The sequence below is a fragment of the Salvelinus fontinalis genome, chromosome 35 (genome assembly GCF_029448725.1).
Source record: "Salvelinus fontinalis isolate EN_2023a chromosome 35, ASM2944872v1, whole genome shotgun sequence".
Lineage (NCBI taxonomy): Eukaryota > Metazoa > Chordata > Actinopteri > Salmoniformes > Salmonidae > Salvelinus > Salvelinus fontinalis.
In genome coordinates this window covers 528,931-546,455 of record NC_074699.1, presented here as the reverse complement: position 1 = coordinate 546,455, position 17,525 = coordinate 528,931, and the positions used below count along the sequence as shown (strand labels likewise).

At 47.5% G+C, this 17,525-nt stretch overlaps 1 protein-coding gene across 1 annotated transcript in view; it reads left to right on the top strand.

Moving 5' to 3' along the window:
• The window catches only part of LOC129834102 (otogelin-like), a 176,003-nt gene that overhangs the window by 116,318 nt on the left and 42,160 nt on the right, over positions 1-17,525 (top strand). The window contains exons 23-30 of the mRNA XM_055898860.1: positions 2,908-3,015; positions 3,835-3,973; positions 7,613-7,747; positions 8,343-8,489; positions 11,314-11,433; positions 12,365-12,481; positions 14,263-14,419; positions 17,373-17,399. Of these exons, the coding sequence (XP_055754835.1) occupies positions 2,908-3,015; positions 3,835-3,973; positions 7,613-7,747; positions 8,343-8,489; positions 11,314-11,433; positions 12,365-12,481; positions 14,263-14,419; positions 17,373-17,399 (950 nt within the window). The remainder of the gene's footprint in view (positions 1-2,907; positions 3,016-3,834; positions 3,974-7,612; positions 7,748-8,342; positions 8,490-11,313; positions 11,434-12,364; positions 12,482-14,262; positions 14,420-17,372; positions 17,400-17,525) is intronic.

The following is a 17,525-nucleotide window of genomic DNA, read 5'->3' as shown; positions in this document are numbered from 1 at the left end:
AAATGCTCTCAGAATGTCCCTGCAACCTATAAATAAACGCTCTCAGAACGTCCCTGCAACCTAAAACTTGAATTTGACCTGTCAGGAAACATGTGTGTATCTTACATTGTGATAGCGTAACCCATATAGTTGTGTATCATCCGCACTAAATGCCTTTCTCTGTAGTCATCCTGGGAAAAAGTTCCACATCTCAATAATGAACCCTGTAGAGTTCAACTTCTGGCACTGCTTTGCACCACAGCCCTCCCATCCAGAAAATGCCAATACTGCCCAAGATTTCCTCAGCTTCGTAATGGGCATTCCTGGCAGAAATAAGAGCCTGCTAAAAAAAGATTGAAAGACTAATGCTCTCATGCCTGTCGGTTCAGGTCTTTTTTTTTAGGCATAAAATAAGGTGGTCCCTTACAAGGAGCTTGAACCAGCTGATAACAATGTTCACCTACATACAGAATATTAACGAGTTGGTGCAAACAAATGACAATGTAGTGTTTAAATGTACACTTTTGTGAAATTGATATAAATCCTACTAATTCATTGTTAAATTAGCAGTTTGAGTGTTAAGGAAATAAACTTTAAGTTAAAATGAGTTAGAATGTGTGTCGTGAAATCACTGAAGCATTATAGTACATGATTATGACTTGCAGAATGACTATCACCTCTGTCTTAATTATACAGGTATGCACAGTGATACACAATTAGATAAGGTTTAATTAAACGAGCGATAGAGACAGATGAATTCCTTGACTGAGATTTATTCATAGCTACTGCAAGTCAGCACAGTCAGACTGCGGTAGAGAATGAATTATTATGGAAGCTTTGATCAGGGTAATCGATCCAGCGGCTTGGCGGGCGGATAAAGAAAGCTGTTAACACCACTTTATCTGCAGTGTAACTTAACACAGATGAACCTCTAGGTTTGTGGCCAGACCATTCAATGTGTCGCTTCATTGTCTACTGTCCCCAGCCTCTCGCTCTCTCTCTCGCTCTCTCTCTCTCTCTCTCTCTCGCTCTCTCTCTCTCTCGCTCTCTCTCCCCCCCCCCCCCCCTCCAGGGGATATAACTCTGACCCGTCGCCGCGATATTACAAGATTCTTATCAGCCCCGTCACTCTAACAGTGTGGAAACCCAATGGAACGGCCCGGACAAAGGCTGTTTCTCTCTATCTCTGAGAATCCTAATCGTCTGGTTTTCTCATGTAACGAGTGTTTCTCCTTTTCATCCAGAGTTTACCCATCCCCCCCTTCCCTTTTCTCATTTCCTGACTGTAGCGGCAGTTACTGGACCCAGACTGACTCTTGCGCTCCCTCTGTCGTCCAGTCCTCTTGGCACAGAGTTGGGCAAAAGATCTGGGTTGAGAGATCAAATCAAACTTTATTTGTCACGTGTGTCGAACAACATGTGTAGACCTTACCGTGAAATACTTACTTACAAGCCTTTAACCAACAGGTGTAGACCTTACCGTGAAATACTTACTGACAAGCCTTTCACCAACAGGTGTAGACCTTACCGTGAAATACTTACTTACAGGCCTTTAACCAACAGGTGTAGACCTTACCGTGAAATACTTACTGACAAGCCTTTAACCAACAGGTGTAGACCTTACTGTGAAATACTTAATGACAAGCCTTTAACCAACAGGTGTAGACCTTACTGTGAAATACTTACTTACAGGCCTTTAACCAACAGGTGTAGACCTTACCGTCAAATACTAACTTACACGCCTTTAACCAACAGGTGTAGACCTTACTGTGAAATACTTACTTACAAGCCTTTAACCAACAGGTGTAGACCTTACTGTGAAATACTTACTGACAAGCCTTTAACCAACAGTGCAATAATAAAAAAAGTAATAAAATAACAGTAACGAGGCTGAATACACTGGCTATCGGTACCGAGTAAATGTGGTACCGGTACCGGGTCAATGTGCGGGGGGTACAGGTTAGACGAGGTAATTTGTACATGTAGGTAGGGGTAAAGTGACTGCATAGATAATAAACAGAGAGTAGCAGCAGTGTACATGTAGGTAGGGGTAAAGTGACTATGTATAGATAATAAACAGAGAGTAGCAGCAGTGTACATGTAGGTAGGGGTAAAGTGACTATGTATAGATAATAAACAGAGAGTAGCAGCAGTGTACATGTAGGTAGGGGTAAAGTGACTATGTATAGATAATAAACAGAGTAACAGCAGTGTACATGTAGGTAGGGGTAAAGTGACTATGTATAGATAATAAACAGAGTAGCAGCAGTGTACATGTAGGTAAGGGTGAAGTGACTATGTATAGATAATAAACAGAGTAACAGCAGTGTACATGTAGGTAGGGGTAAAGTGACTATGTATAGATAATAAACAGAGTAGCAGCAGTGTACATGTAGGTAGGGGTGAAGTGACTATGTATAGATAATAAACAGAGAGTAGCAGCAGTGTACGTGTAGGTAGGGGTAAAGTGACTATGTATAGATAATAAACAGACAGTAACAGCAGTGTAAAAACCAATGGAGTGCGGTGGGGGAGTCACTGTAAATTGTCCGGGTGGCGATGAACTTAGTAGAGTACATGCATTGAGATGTAACAGTATAACTTTAGTCCGTCCCCTCGCCCCGACCTGGACCCTCTGCGCACATCAACAACAGTCAGCCACGAAGCATCGTTACCCATCGCTCCACAAAGGCCACTACTTCAAGGTCTCAAAGCGAGTGACGTCACCGATTGAAACTCTATTAGCGCGCACCACCGCTAACTAGCTAGCCATTTCACATCGGTTACAAAGACACAGTATCTCTGTGTGAAAAAGTTACAAAGCAAAATCAAACCAAGTTCAGTTTGTTCTACAAGTAGAGAAACAGATTAATTCTGAACTAAAGGGAATAAACCTGACAGCTGTGTTTGTTTGTGTGTGTTTCCCAGGTTGCTGAAACATGGTGATGAGTGTTTTGAGCCTGATGCCTGCCCCTGCATCTGGAAGGGGAAAGAGTACTATCCAGGAGATAGAGTCACCTCCCCTTGTCATCAATGGTACGTTTAGAAACAACTCATACACAGACTTTACCAGAGATGAAACTCCTCTCGAACCAAACATGATATGTATCAAACTCAACACGTTTTAGGAGAGAGTGGAACCTAATTATCTACAGTCATAAATTAATGGTTTTCAGATCATTTCCTGTACAGAAGTATGACACAGAGGTATTGTTTCCTCTAAACACCCCTCTATATTCAACCCCTTATTAGATCTATCATCAATACAGCTTTCATTTGCCATGACATTTCAAGTGCCTGAGTCACTGACACATTTGTTGACTCAGTACCTGGCAAAACCTGGCAACGTGCGGCCGAATTAAGACAAATCTTCGAACAGCTAAACAATTTTCCAGGATCATTGCTGAGCTTCAGGTGATGAGTCTTGTATAGATTGGACCTCCGGTAAGACTGTTCACCTGATATCCATAACCCTGTATTATCTATCATAGAAAATCACCTCCCAGCTCTGGCTTACAGAGAGTCCTTGTATGACGGCCGTTCATTCAACAGTCTCCCTGCCGAGTGAAACGGTGATCTCAGTCTTTCTCCTTTCTTCTCTCCATCCATTTCTTCTTCTAGCAGTTAGCCAGGGAAGAGGGGAGATGGGAATCTGTATAATAGCACTATGAACGCTGGTGATTCAACATTTGGCAGTTGACGAGATCCCTACTTTTCGGGCAGACGATAATCGCTGAGGCCTCCCGAACAAAAGGCGACCATTAGTTATGACAGAATGTGCTTACGTTAAGTGGTAGCAGTCTGCTGGCAGGTTGGTACTGAATCAGGATGGTTGACGCTGTGTGTCTCTTTCAGTGTCTGCCAGCACGGAACGTTCCAGTGTGTGTTCCATCCGTGTCCGTCCATGTGCACAGCCTATGGGGACCGCCACTACAGGACATTTGATGGTCTACTGTTTGACTACGTTGGAGCGTGTAAAGTCTACCTAGTAAAGGTATGCTGTTTGATTACGTTGGAGCGTGTAAAGTCTACCTAGTAAAGGTATAATGTTTGACTACGTTGGAGTGTGTAAAGTCTACCTAGTAAAGGTATGCTGTTTGACTACGTTGGAGTGTGTAAAGTCTACCTAGTAAAGGTATGCTCTTTGACTACGTTGGAGTATGTAAAGTCTACCTAGTAAAGGTATAATGTTTGACTACGTTGGAGTGTGTAAAGTCTACCTAGTAAAGGTATGCTGTTTGACTACGTTGGAGTGTGTAAAGTCTACCTAGTAAAGGTATGCTCTTTGACTACGTTGGAGTGTGTAAAGTCTACCTAGTAAAGGTATGCTGTTTGACTACGTTGGAGCGTGTAAAGTCTACCTAGTAAAGGTATAATGTTTGACTACGTTGGAGCGTGTAAAGTCTACCTAGTAAAGGTATAATGTTTGACTACGTTGGAGTGTGTAAAGTCTACCTAGTAAAGGTATGCTGTTTGACTACGTTGGAGTGTGTAAAGTCTACCTAGTAAAGGTATGCTGTTTGACTACGTTGGAGCGTGTAAAGTCTACCTAGTAAAGGTATAATGTTTGACTACGTTCGAGTGTGTAAAGTCTACCTAGTAAAGGTATGCTGTTTGACTACGTTGGAGTGTGTAAAGTCTACCTAGTAAAGGTATACTGTTTGACTACGTTGGAGTGTGTAAAGTCTACCTAGTAAAGGTATGCTGTTTGACTACGTTGGAGTGTGTAAAGTCTACCTAGTAAAGGTCTGATGTTTGACTACGTTGGAGTGTGTAAAGTCTACCTAGTAAAGGTATGCTGTTTGACTACGTTGGAGTGTGTAAAGTCTACCTAGTAAAGGTCTGATGTTTGATTACGTTGGAGCGTGTAAAGTCTACCTAGTAAAGGTATGCTCTTTGACTACGTTGGAGTGTGTAAAGTCTACCTAGTAAAGGTATGCTGTTTGACTACGTTGGAGTGTGTAAAGTCTACCTAGTAAAGGTATGCTGTTTGACTACGTTGGAGCGTGTAAAGTCTACCTAGTAAAGGTATGCTCTTTGACTACGTTGGAGTGTGTAAAGTCTACCTAGTAAAGGTATGCTGTTTGACTACGTTGGAGTGTGTAAAGTCTACCTAGTAAAGGTATGCTGTTTGACTACGTTGGAGTGTGTAAAGTCTACCTAGTAAAGGTATGCTGTTTGATTACGTTGGAGCGTGTAAAGTCTACCTAGTAAAGGTATAATGTTTGACTACGTTGGAGCGTGTAAAGTCTACCTAGTAAAGGTATAATGTTTGACTACGTTGGAGCGTGTAAAGTCTACCTAGTAAAGGTATAATGTTTGACTACGTTGGAGTATGTAAAGTCTACCTAGTAAAGGTATAATGTTTGACTACGTTGGAGTGTGTAAAGTCTACCTAGTAAAGGTATGCTGTTTGACTACGTTGGAGTGTGTAAAGTCTACCTAGTAAAGGTATGCTCTTTGACTACGTTGGAGTGTGTAAAGTCTACCTAGTAAAGGTATGCTGTTTGACTACGTTGGAGCGTGTAAAGTCTACCTAGTAAAGGTATAATGTTTGACTACGTTCGAGTGTGTAAAGTCTACCTAGTAAAGGTATGCTGTTTGACTACGTTGGAGTGTGTAAAGTCTACCTAGTAAAGGTATACTGTTTGACTACGTTGGAGTGTGTAAAGTCTACCTAGTAAAGGTATGCTGTTTGACTACGTTGGAGTGTGTAAAGTCTACCTAGTAAAGGTCTGATGTTTGACTACGTTGGAGCGTGTAAAGTCTACCTAGTAAAGGTATGCTGTTTGATTACGTTGGAGCGTGTAAAGTCTACCTAGTAAAGGTATGCTCTTTGACTACGTTGGAGTGTGTAAAGTCTACCTAGTAAAGGTATGCTGTTTGACTACGTTGGAGTGTGTAAAGTCTACCTAGTAAAGGTATACTGTTTGACTACGTTGGAGTGTGTAAAGTCTACCTAGTAAAGGTATGCTGTTTGACTACGTTGGAGTGTGTAAAGTCTACCTAGTAAAGGTATGCTGTTTGACTACGTTGGAGTGTGTAAAGTCTACCTAGTAAAGGTATGCTGTTTGACTACGTTGGAGCGTGTAAAGTCTACCTAGTAAAGGTATGCTCTTTGACTACGTTGGAGTGTGTAAAGTCTACCTAGTAAAGGTATGCTGTTTGACTACGTTGGAGTGTGTAAAGTCTACCTAGTAAAGGTATGCTGTTTGACTACGTTGGAGTGTGTAAAGTCTACCTAGTAAAGGTATGCTGTTTGATTACGTTGGAGCGTGTAAAGTCTACCTAGTAAAGGTATAATGTTTGACTACGTTGGAGCGTGTAAAGTCTACCTAGTAAAGGTATAATGTTTGACTACGTTGGAGCGTGTAAAGTCTACCTAGTAAAGGTATAATGTTTGACTACGTTGGAGTATGTAAAGTCTACCTAGTAAAGGTATAATGTTTGACTACGTTGGAGTGTGTAAAGTCTACCTAGTAAAGGTATGCTCTTTGACTACGTTGGAGTGTGTAAAGTCTACCTAGTAAAGGTATGCTGTTTGACTACGTTGGAGCGTGTAAAGTCTACCTAGTAAAGGTATAATGTTTGACTACGTTCGAGTGTGTAAAGTCTACCTAGTAAAGGTATGCTGTTTGACTACGTTGGAGTGTGTAAAGTCTACCTAGTAAAGGTATACTGTTTGACTACGTTGGAGTGTGTAAAGTCTACCTAGTAAAGGTATGCTGTTTGACTACGTTGGAGTGTGTAAAGTCTACCTAGTAAAGGTCTGATGTTTGACTACGTTGGAGCGTGTAAAGTCTACCTAGTAAAGGTATGCTGTTTGATTACGTTGGAGCGTGTAAAGTCTACCTAGTAAAGGTATGCTCTTTGACTACGTTGGAGTGTGTAAAGTCTACCTAGTAAAGGTATGCTGTTTGACTACGTTGGAGTGTGTAAAGTCTACCTAGTAAAGGTATACTGTTTGACTACGTTGGAGTGTGTAAAGTCTACCTAGTAAAGGTATGCTGTTTGACTACGTTGGAGTGTGTAAAGTCTACCTAGTAAAGGTATGCTGTTTGACTACGTTGGAGTGTGTAAAGTCTACCTAGTAAAGGTATGCTGTTTGACTACGTTGGAGCGTGTAAAGTCTACCTAGTAAAGGTATGCTGGTTGACTACGTTGGAGTATGTAAAGTCTACCTAGTAAAGGTATAATGTTTGACTACGTTGGAGTGTGTAAAGTCTACCTAGTAAAGGTATGCTGTTTGACTACGTTGGAGCGTGTAAAGTCTACCTAGTAAAGGTATGCTGTTTGACTACGTTGGAGTGTGTAAAGTCTACCTAGTAAAGGTATGCTGGTTGACTACGTTGGAGTGTGTAAAGTCTACCTAGTAAAGGTACCAGAGTCACATTTCCAGTACTCAAGTTCATGTATTTTCCCTCATTATTTGATAATAAAATGGAATGAATAAATGTAATGCAAGAAATCCGTGAAAGTGAGATATCCATGAATGGATGAAGGGATTGATGAATAGACTGGCTTAGGGTTTAATTACGCAATATACTTAACACATTTCATAGTTTTCAGTAGCATAGTTCATTCCTGGGTTAGCTTGCTATTTTCATGTTGTTTTTCCCCATCCGACCTTCAGAGCAGTGCTGATCTGATGATGAGTGTGACGGCTGAGAACGTGGACTGTTACGACAGCGGCGTCATCTGCAGGAAATCTCTACTCATCAACATTGGTAGATCTTTCATTGCGTTCGACGACGACGGTGGCAAACCAGTAAGTGCATGCTCCTGCTCCTCAACCTTACCAGGTAGCTTGCGGCTGGTGGTCCTACCAAGTCACCGCTGGGATGCCGCTGGGATGCTGCCCAGTTTCCACTAGCGGCCCGTTACTTGTTTGTTTACTTGCTTTCGATAGGGTTAATGTAGTGTACTAAGAAATGTTTGATGAAAACATTACAGAGAGAGGAACTACCCTTAACCCCCTGACCCCTCTGACCCAATGAATATCACATTACTTTTGTCACACCTTACCAATTATGGTACACATTTCACTTATTTAAGACTACCTAATTCATGATCCCTGTCCTTTTCCCTGTCCTCCAGCTTGTCCTTTTCCCTATCCTCCATCTTGTCCTCTTCCCTGTCCTCTGTCTTGTCCTCTTCCCTGTCCTCCTCCCTGTCCTCTGCCTTGTCCTCTTCCCTGTCCTCTCCCTTGTCCTCTGTCATGTCCTCTATCCTCACCTCAATGAACAACAAACCAATAAATTAGGTTAAAAAAAAACACAGGGGGCCACTACCCCCGGACCCCCCTGGCTCATCTCATCCTGTTAATCAATATTGTCCTGTTTCCTGTCCTCCATCTTGTGTAGAACCCGTCCAGTGTGATCGACTGGAGGCAGGAGGTGTTCATATGGAGCGCTGGGCTCTTCACCGTGGTCCACGTTCCCGAGGAGGACCTGACCGTGCTCTGGGATCGCAAGACCACGGTCCACATCCAGGCTGGACCACGCTGGCAGGTCAGGCACCAAGGGTTGTTAGTGTTTCACAGACTCTACCCCAGACAGGTTAGGCACCAAGGGTTGTTAGTGTTTCCCAGTCCCTACCCCAGACAGGTTAGGCACCAAGGGTTGTTAGTGTTTCACAGCCCCTACCCCAGACAGGTTGGGCACCACGGGTTGTTAGTGTTTCACAGACCCTACCCCAGACAGGTCAGGCACCACGGGTTGTTAGTGTTTTCCAGTCCCTACCCCAGACAGGTTAGGCACCAAGGGTTGTTAGTGTTTCACAGTCCCTACCCCAGACAGGTTGGGCATCAAGGGTTGTTAGTGTTTCACAGTCCCTACCCCAGACAGGTTGGGCACCACGGGTTGTTAGTGTTTCACAGACTCTACCCCAGACAGGTTAGGCACCAAGGGTTGTTAGTGTTTCACAGTCCCTACCCCAGACAGGTTAGGCACCAAGGGTTGTTAGTGTTTCACAGTCCCTACCCCAGACAGGTCAGGCACCAAGGGTTGTTAGTGTTTCACAGTCCCTACCCCAGACAGGTTGGGCATCAAGGGTTGTTAGTGTTTCACATCCCCTACCCCAGACAGGTCAGGCACCAAGGGTTGTTAGTGTTTCACAGTCCCTACCCCAGACAGGTTGGGCATCAAGGGTTGTTAGTGTTTCACAGTCCCTACCCAAGGGTTGTTAGTGTTTCACAGTTCCTACCCCAGACAGGTTAGGCACCACGGGTTGTTAGTGTTTCACAGTCCCTACCCCAGACAGGTTAGGCACCACGGGTTGTTAGTGTTTCCCTACCCCAGACAGGTTAGACACCACGGGTTGTTAGTGTTTCCCTACCCCAGACAGGTTAGGCACCACGGGTTGTTAGTGTTTCACAGACCCTACTCCAGACAGGTTGGGCACCACGGGTTGTTAGTGTGACCCTACCCCAGACAGGTTAGGCACCACGGGTTGTTAGTGTTTCACAGTCCCTACCCCAGACAGGTTAGGCACCAAGGGTTGTTAGTGTTTCACAGTCCCTACCCCAGACAGGTCAGGCACCAAGGGTTGTTAGTGTTTCACAGTTCCTACCCCAGACAGGTTGGGCACCAAGGGTTGTTAGTGTTTCACAGACCCTACCACAGACAGGTTGGGCACCAAGGGCTGTTAGTGTTTCACAGTCCCTACCCCAGACAGGTTAGGGACCAAGGGTTGTTAGTGTTTCACAGTCCCTACCCCAGACAGGTTAGGCACCACGGGTTGTTAGTGTTTCACAGTCCCTACCCCAGACAGGTTAGGCACCAAGGGTTGTTAGTGTTTCACAGTCCCTACCCCAGACAGGTTAGGCACCACGGGTTGTTAGTGTTTCACAGTCCCTACCCCAGACAGGTTGGGCACCACGGGTTGTTAGTGTTTCACAGTCCCTACCCCAGACAGGTTAGGCACCACGGGTTGTTAGTGTTTCACAGTCCCTATTCCAGACAGGTTGGGCACCACGGGTTGTTAGTGTTTCACAGTCCCTACCCCAGACAGGTTAGGCACCACGGGTTGTTAGTGTTTCACAGTCCCTACTCCAGACAGGTTGGGCACCACGGGTTGTTAGTGTTTCACAGTCCCTACTCCAGACAGGTTGGGCACCACGGGTTGTTAGTGTTTCACAGTCCCTACTCCAGACAGGTTGGGCACCACGGGTTGTTAGTGTTTCACAGTCCCTACTCCAGACAGGTTGGGCACCACGGGTTGTTAGTGTTTCACAGTCCCTACTCCAGACAGGTTGGGCACCACGGGTTGTTAGTGTTTCACAGTCCCTACTCCAGACAGGTTGGGCACCACGGGTTGTTAGTGTTTCACAGTCCCTACTCCAGACAGGTTGGGCACCACGGGTTGTTAGTGTTTCACAGTCCCTACCCCAGACAGGTTGGGCATCAAGGGTTGTTAGTGTTTCCCTACCCCAGACAGGTTGGGCCCTGTCTTTACAAAGCAGCCTCTGTCTCCAATAGCAGTCTTTCTCAACCCAGGCCTCTGGATCCTGCAATCTGTCACAGCTTATTGAACAAATCAACTAATCACCAAGCCCTTGATTAGCACCATCAGGTCACCAAGCCCTTGATTAGCACCATCAGGTCACCAAGCCCTTGATTAGCACCATCAGGTCACCAAGCCCTTGATTAGCACCATCAGGTCACCAAGCCCTTGATTAGCACCATCAGGTCACCAAGCCCTTGATTAGCACCATCAGGTCACCAAGCCCTTGATTAGCACCATCAGGTCACCAAGCCCTTGATTAGCACCATCAGGTCACCAAGCCCTTGATTAGCACCATCAGGTCACCAAGCCCTTGATTAGCACCATCAGGTCACCAAGCCCTTCCTTATTACTCTACAGAGCTGTGATTGGTGTAATATTAATGTGAATACTGTGTTGAGGACAAGCTGAGAGGTCTGTGATTGGTGTAATATTAATGTGAATACTGTGTCCAGGACAAGCTGAGAGGTCTGTGATTGGTGTAATATTAATGTGAATACTGTGTCCAGGACAAGCTGAGAGGTCTGTGATTGGTGTAATATTAATGTGAATACTGTGTTGAGGACAAGCTGAGAGGTCTGTGATTGGTGTAATATTAATGTGAATACTGTGTCCAGGACAAGCTGAGAGGTCTGTGATTGGTGCAATATTAATGTGAATACTGTGTTGAGGACAAGCTGAGAGGTCTGATTGGTGTAATATTAATGTGAATACTGTGTCCTGGGCAAGCTGAGAGGTCTGTGATTGGTGCAGTATTCATGTGAATACTATGTCCAGGACAAGCTGAGAGGTCTGTGATTGGTGTAATATTCATGTGAATACTGTGTCCAGGGCAAGCTGAGCGGTCTGTGTGGGAACTTTGATCTGAGGACGGTCAATGAGATGAGGACACCAGAGAACATAGACTCTGCCACGCCTCAGGAGTTTGGCAACAGCTGGACGGCAGCTGAGGCAAGTTTCGAAACCCCCGCTGTCTATTCTCAGTGGATAGTGTGTGTCTATTAGTCTCTGTGTCTATTAGTCTCTGTGTCTATTAGTCTCTGTGTGTATTAGTCTCTGTGTGTATTAGTCTCTGTGTCTATTAGTCTCTGTGTGTATTAGTCTCTGTGTCTATTAGTCTCTGTGTGTATTAGTCTCTGTGTCTATTAGTCTCTGTGTGTATTAGTCTCTGTGTGTATTAGTCTCTGTGTGTATTAGTCTCTGTGTGTATTAGTCTCTGTGTGTATTAGTCTCTGTGTGTATTAGTCTCTGTGTGTATTAGTCTCTGTGTGTATTAGTCTCTGTGTGTATTAGTCTCTGTGTGTATTAGTCTCTGTGTGTATTAGTCTCTGTGTCTATTAGTCTCTGTGTCTATTAGTCTCTGTGTCTATTATTCTCTGTGTCTATTAGTCTCTGTGTGTATTAGTCTCTGTGTGTATTAGTCTCTGTGTGTATTAGTCTCTGTGTGTATTAGTCTCTGTGTGTATTAGTCTCTGTGTGTATTAGTCTCTGTGTGTATTAGTCTCTGTGTGTATTAGTCTCTGTGTGTATTAGTCTCTGTGTGTATTAGTCTCTGTGTCTATTAGTCTCTGTGTCTATTAGTCTCTGTGTCTATTAGTCTCTGTGTCTATTAGTCTCTGTGTGTATTAGTCTCTGTGTGTATTAGTCTCTGTGTGTATTAGTCTCTGTGTGTATTAGTCTCTGTGTGTATTAGTCTCTGTGTCTCTGTGTGTATTAGTCTCTGGTCGCCAAGCCCATTAGTCTCTGTGTGTATTAGTCTCTGTGTGTATTAGTCTCTGTGTGTATTAGTCTCTGTGTGTATTAGTCTCTGTGTGTGCATGTGTTCATGCATGATACAGGTGTCTATTGTCAGTCTTCTGACGTTAGATATGTGTGTGTCCAGTGTGTTAACAGCCCAGACATCAGACACCCCTGCAGTCTGAACCCACTGAGGGAGCCGTTCTCCAAGAGGCTGTGTGGAGTCCTGCTCAGCGAGGTCTTCCTAGTCTGCCACCCGGTGGTGAGTATGGAGAATGACAGCCAGCAGCTCAGCCAATGGAGGAGAAGGCTGTGTTGCGTGGGAGTGGGTATGCATACATATGTGGATATCTGTTTATGTTTACGTGTGTGTGTGTGCGTGCGTGCGTTGGTATAGAAGAGCATGTGTGTGTCTATACTGTGCCATGCAGTTTCTCCCTCTGCTGTTTCAGCTGTCTGTGTTGAGTGCTGGGGGGGCTCTGGTTATTTGAGTCAGCTCCCAGAGGCTGTTTGACTCACTGTAAAGCACAGACATCAGGATCGTACTGTCTTACTGTAGGCTGTCTCACAGATCTCTCTGTGGCTTGATGTTACTGTAGGCTGTCTCACAGATCTCTCTGTGGCTTGATGTTACTGTAGGCTGTCTCACAGATCTCTCTGTGGGTTGATGTTACTGTAGGCTGTCTCACAGATCTCTCTGTGGGTTGATGTTACTGTAGGCTGTCTCACAGATCTCTCTGTGGGTTGATGTTACTGTAGGCTGTCTCACAGATCTCTCTGTGGGTTGATGTTACTGTAGGCTGTCTCACAGATCTCTCTGTGGGTTGATGTTACTGTAGGCTGTCTCACAGATCTCTCTGTGGCTTGATGTTACTGTAGGCTGTCTCACAGATCTCTCTGTGGCTTGATGTTACTGTAGGCTGTCTCACAGATCTCTCTGTGGCTTGATGTTACTGTAGGCTGTCTCACAGATCTTTCTGTGGCTTGATGTTACTGTGGCTGTTAGTATTACTGGGGCTTCTCTCAAGCCTGACATACACCTTACATTACATAACCCCTACCCTCTGTCAGCTGGTCTGCTGTCCTATCTCTTCTCCACATTACATAACCCCTACCCTCTGTCAGCTGGTCTGCTGTCCTATCTCTTCTCCACATTACATAAACCCTACCCTCTGCCAGCTGGTCCACTGTCCTATCTCTTCTCCACATTACATAACCCCTACCCTCTGTCAGCTGGTCTGCTGTCCTATCTCTTCTCCACATTACATAACCCCTACCCTCTGTCAGCTGGTCTGCTGTCCTATCTCTTCTCCACATTACATAACCCCTACCCTCTGTCAGCTGGTCTGCTGTCCTATCTCTTCTCCACATTACATAACCCCTACCCTCTGTCAGCTGGTATGCTGTCCTGTCTCTTCTCCACATTACATAACCCCTACCCTCTGTCAGCTGGTCTGCTGTCCTATCTCTTCTCCACATTACATAACCACTACCCTCTACATACCCCTACCCTCTGTCAGCTGGTCTGCTGTCCTGTCTCTTCTCCACATTACATAACCCCTACCCTCTGTCAGCTGGTCTGCTGTCCTATCTCTTCTCCACATTACATAACCCCTACCCTCTACATAACCCCTACCCTCTACATAACCACTACCCTCTACATAACCCCTACCCTCTGTCAGCTGGTCCACTGTCCTATCTCTTCTCCACATTACATAACCCCTACCCTCTACATAACCCCTACCCTCTACATAACCCCTACCCTCTACATAACCACTACCCTCTGTCAGCTGGTCTGCTGTCCTGTCTCTTCTCCACATTACATAACCCCTACCCTCTGTCTGCTGTCCTATCTCTTCTCCACATTACATAACCCCTACCCTCTGTCAGCTGGTCTGCTGTCCTATCTCTTCTCCACATTACATAACCCCTACCCTCTGTATCAGGCTGTGTGTCGTATCAGGCTGTTACGACCATATCCCTACGCTAGTGGACAACAGTCTTAAGGGTCTGAAAGGTTCCTTCCTGTCTCCCCCTGTCCAGGTGGATGTGACATGGTTCTATATGAACTGTCTGGCTGATACGTGCGGCTGTAGTCGTGGTGGGGACTGTGACTGTTTCTGTACCAGCGTAGCAGCCTACGCCCACCGATGCTGTCACCAGGGTGTCACCGTGGACTGGCGGTCCCCGTCGATCTGCCGTAAGTCTGCGGCTATGAGTTTTTTAAAAATATATTTTTTTATTTCTCCTTTATTTAACCAGGTAGGCAAGTTTAGAACAAGTTCTCATTTACAACTGCGACCTGGTCAAGATAAAGCAAAGCAGTGCGACACAAACAACAACACAGAATTACACATGGAATAAACAAACATACTGTCAATAATACAAGTGTCCAACGAGCAGGCACCGGGCACACTGCCCAGTCAATGGGTGTCCAACGAGCAGGCACCGGGCACACTACCCAGTCAATGGGTGGCCAACGAGCAGGCACCGGGCACACTACCCTAGTCAATGGGTGTCCAACGAGCAGGCACCGGGCACACTGCCCAGTCAATGGGTGTCCAACGAGCAGGCACCGGGCACACTACCCAGTCAATGGGTGTCCAACGAGCAGGCACCGGGCACACTACCCAGTCAATGGGTGTCCAACGAGCAGGCACCGGGCACACTACCCAGTATATGGGTGGCCAATGAGCAGGCACCGGGCACACTGCCCAGTCAATGGGTGGCCAACGAGCAGGCACCGGGCACACTACCCAGTCAATGGGTGGCCAACGAGCAGGCACCGGGCACACTACCCAGTCAATGGGTGTCCAACGAGCAGGCACCGGGCACACTACCCAGTCAATGGGTGGCCAACGGGCAGGCACCGGGCACACTACCCAGTATATGGGTGGGCAACGAGCAGGCACCGGGCACACTACCCAGTATATGGGTGGGCAACGAGCAGGCACCGGGCACACTACCCAGTCAATGGGTGTCCAACGAGCAGGCACCGGGCACACTACCCAGTATATGGGTGGGCAACGAGCAGGCACCGGGCACACTACCCAGTCAATGGGTGTCCAACGAGCAGGCACCGGGCACACTACCCAGTCAATGGGTGTCCAACGAGCAGGCACCGGGCACACTACCCAGTCAATGGGTGGCCAACGAGCAGGCACCGGGCACACTACCCAGTCAATGGGTGGCCAACGAGCAGGCACCGGGCACACTACCCAGTCAATGGGTGTCCAACGAGCAGGCACCGGGCACACTACCCAGTATATGGGTGGGCAACGAGCAGGCACCGGGCACACTACCCAGTCAATGGGTGTCCAACGAGCAGGCACCGGGCACACTACCCAGTCAATGGGTGTCCAACGAGCAGGCACCGGGCACACTACCCAGTCAATGGGTGTCCAACGAGCAGGCACCGGGCACACTACCCAGTCAATGGGTGGGCAACGAGCAGGCACCGGGCACACTACCCAGTCAATGGGTGGGCAACGAGCAGGCACCGGGCACACTGCACAGTCAATGGGTGTCCAACGAGCAGGCACCGGGCACACTACCCAGTATATGGGTGGGCAACGAGCAGGCACCGGGCACACTGCCCAGTCAATGGGTGGCCAACGAGCAGGCACCGGGCACACTGCCCAGTCAATGGGTGTCCAACGAGCAGGCACCGGGCACACTACCCAGTCAATGGGTGTCCAACGAGCAGGCACCGGGCACACTACCCAGTCAATGGGTGGCCAACGGGCAGGCACCGGGCACACTACCCAGTATATGAATGGGGAACGAGCAGGCACCGGGCACACTACCCAGTATATGGGTGGGCAACGAGCAGGCACCGGGCACACTACCCAGTCAATGGGTGTCCAACGAGCAGGCACCGGGCACACTACCCAGTATATGGGTGGGCAACGAGCAGGCACCGGGCACACTACCCAGTCAATGGGTGTCCAACGAGCAGGCACCGGGCACACTACCCAGTCAATGGGTGTCCAACGAGCAGGCACCGGGCACACTACCCAGTATATGGGTGTCCAACGAGCAGGCACCGGGCACACTACCCAGTCAATGGGTGTCCAACGAGCAGGCACCGGGCACACTACCCAGTCAATGGGTGGGCAACGAGCAGGCACCGGGCACACTGCACAGTCAATGGGTGTCCAACGAGCAGGCACCGGGCACACTACCCAGTATATGGGTGGGCAACGAGCAGGCACCGGGCACACTGCCCAGTCAATGGGTGGCCAACGAGCAGGCACCGGGCACACTGCCCAGTCAATGGGTGTCCAACGAGCAGGCACCGGGCACACTACCCAGTATATGGGTGGGCAACGAGCAGGCACCGGGCACACTACCCAGTATATGGGTGGCCAACGAGCAGGCACCGGGCACACTACCCAGTCAATGGGTGGCCAACGAGCAGGCACCGGGCACACTACCCAGTCAATGGGTGGCCAACGAGCAGGCACCGGGCACACTACCCAGTCAATGGGTGTCCAACGAGCAGGCACCGGGCACACTGCCCAGTCAATGGGTGTCCAACGAGCAGGCACCGGGCACACTGCCCAGTCAATGGGTGGCCAACGAGCAGGCACCGGGCACACTGCCCAGTCAATGGGTGGCCAACGAGCAGGCACCGGGCACACTGCCCAGTCAATGGGTGGCCAACGAGCAGGCACCGGGCACACTGCCCAGTCAATGGGTGTCCAACGAGCAGGCACCGGGCACACTGCCCAGTCAATGGGTGGCCAACGAGCAGGCACCGGGCACACTGCCCAGTCAATGGGTGTCCAACGAGCAGGCACCGGGCACACTGCCCAGTCAATGGGTGTCCAACGAGCAGGCACCGGGCACACTGCCCAGTCAATGGGTGGCCAACGGGCAGGCACCGGGCACACTACCCAGTCAATGGAGGGCCAACGAGCAGGCACCGGGCACACTACCCAGTCAATGGGTGGCCAACGAGCAGGCACCGGGCACACTACCCAGTCAATGGGTGGCCAACGAGCAGGCACCGGGCACACTGCCCAGTCAATGGGTGGCATGGGACTTTGTGGGACCATCTGAAATGGCACTCTGTTTTCATATGTAACTAACTACTTTTTGACAGTTTATAATTTAATTCCACTAACGACTCTTTCTGTTTGTCTTTTCAGCCTACGATTGTGAATACTACAACAAAGGTACATCATATCCTCTCAAACTCCTCCTATTTGTCATCAAATCTCTCCAAGAAATCAATGACTGAACCTTGGAAGTTTATTGTGCATTGTCCTTCGAATTTGCTACAAACATTTCATAATGATCAA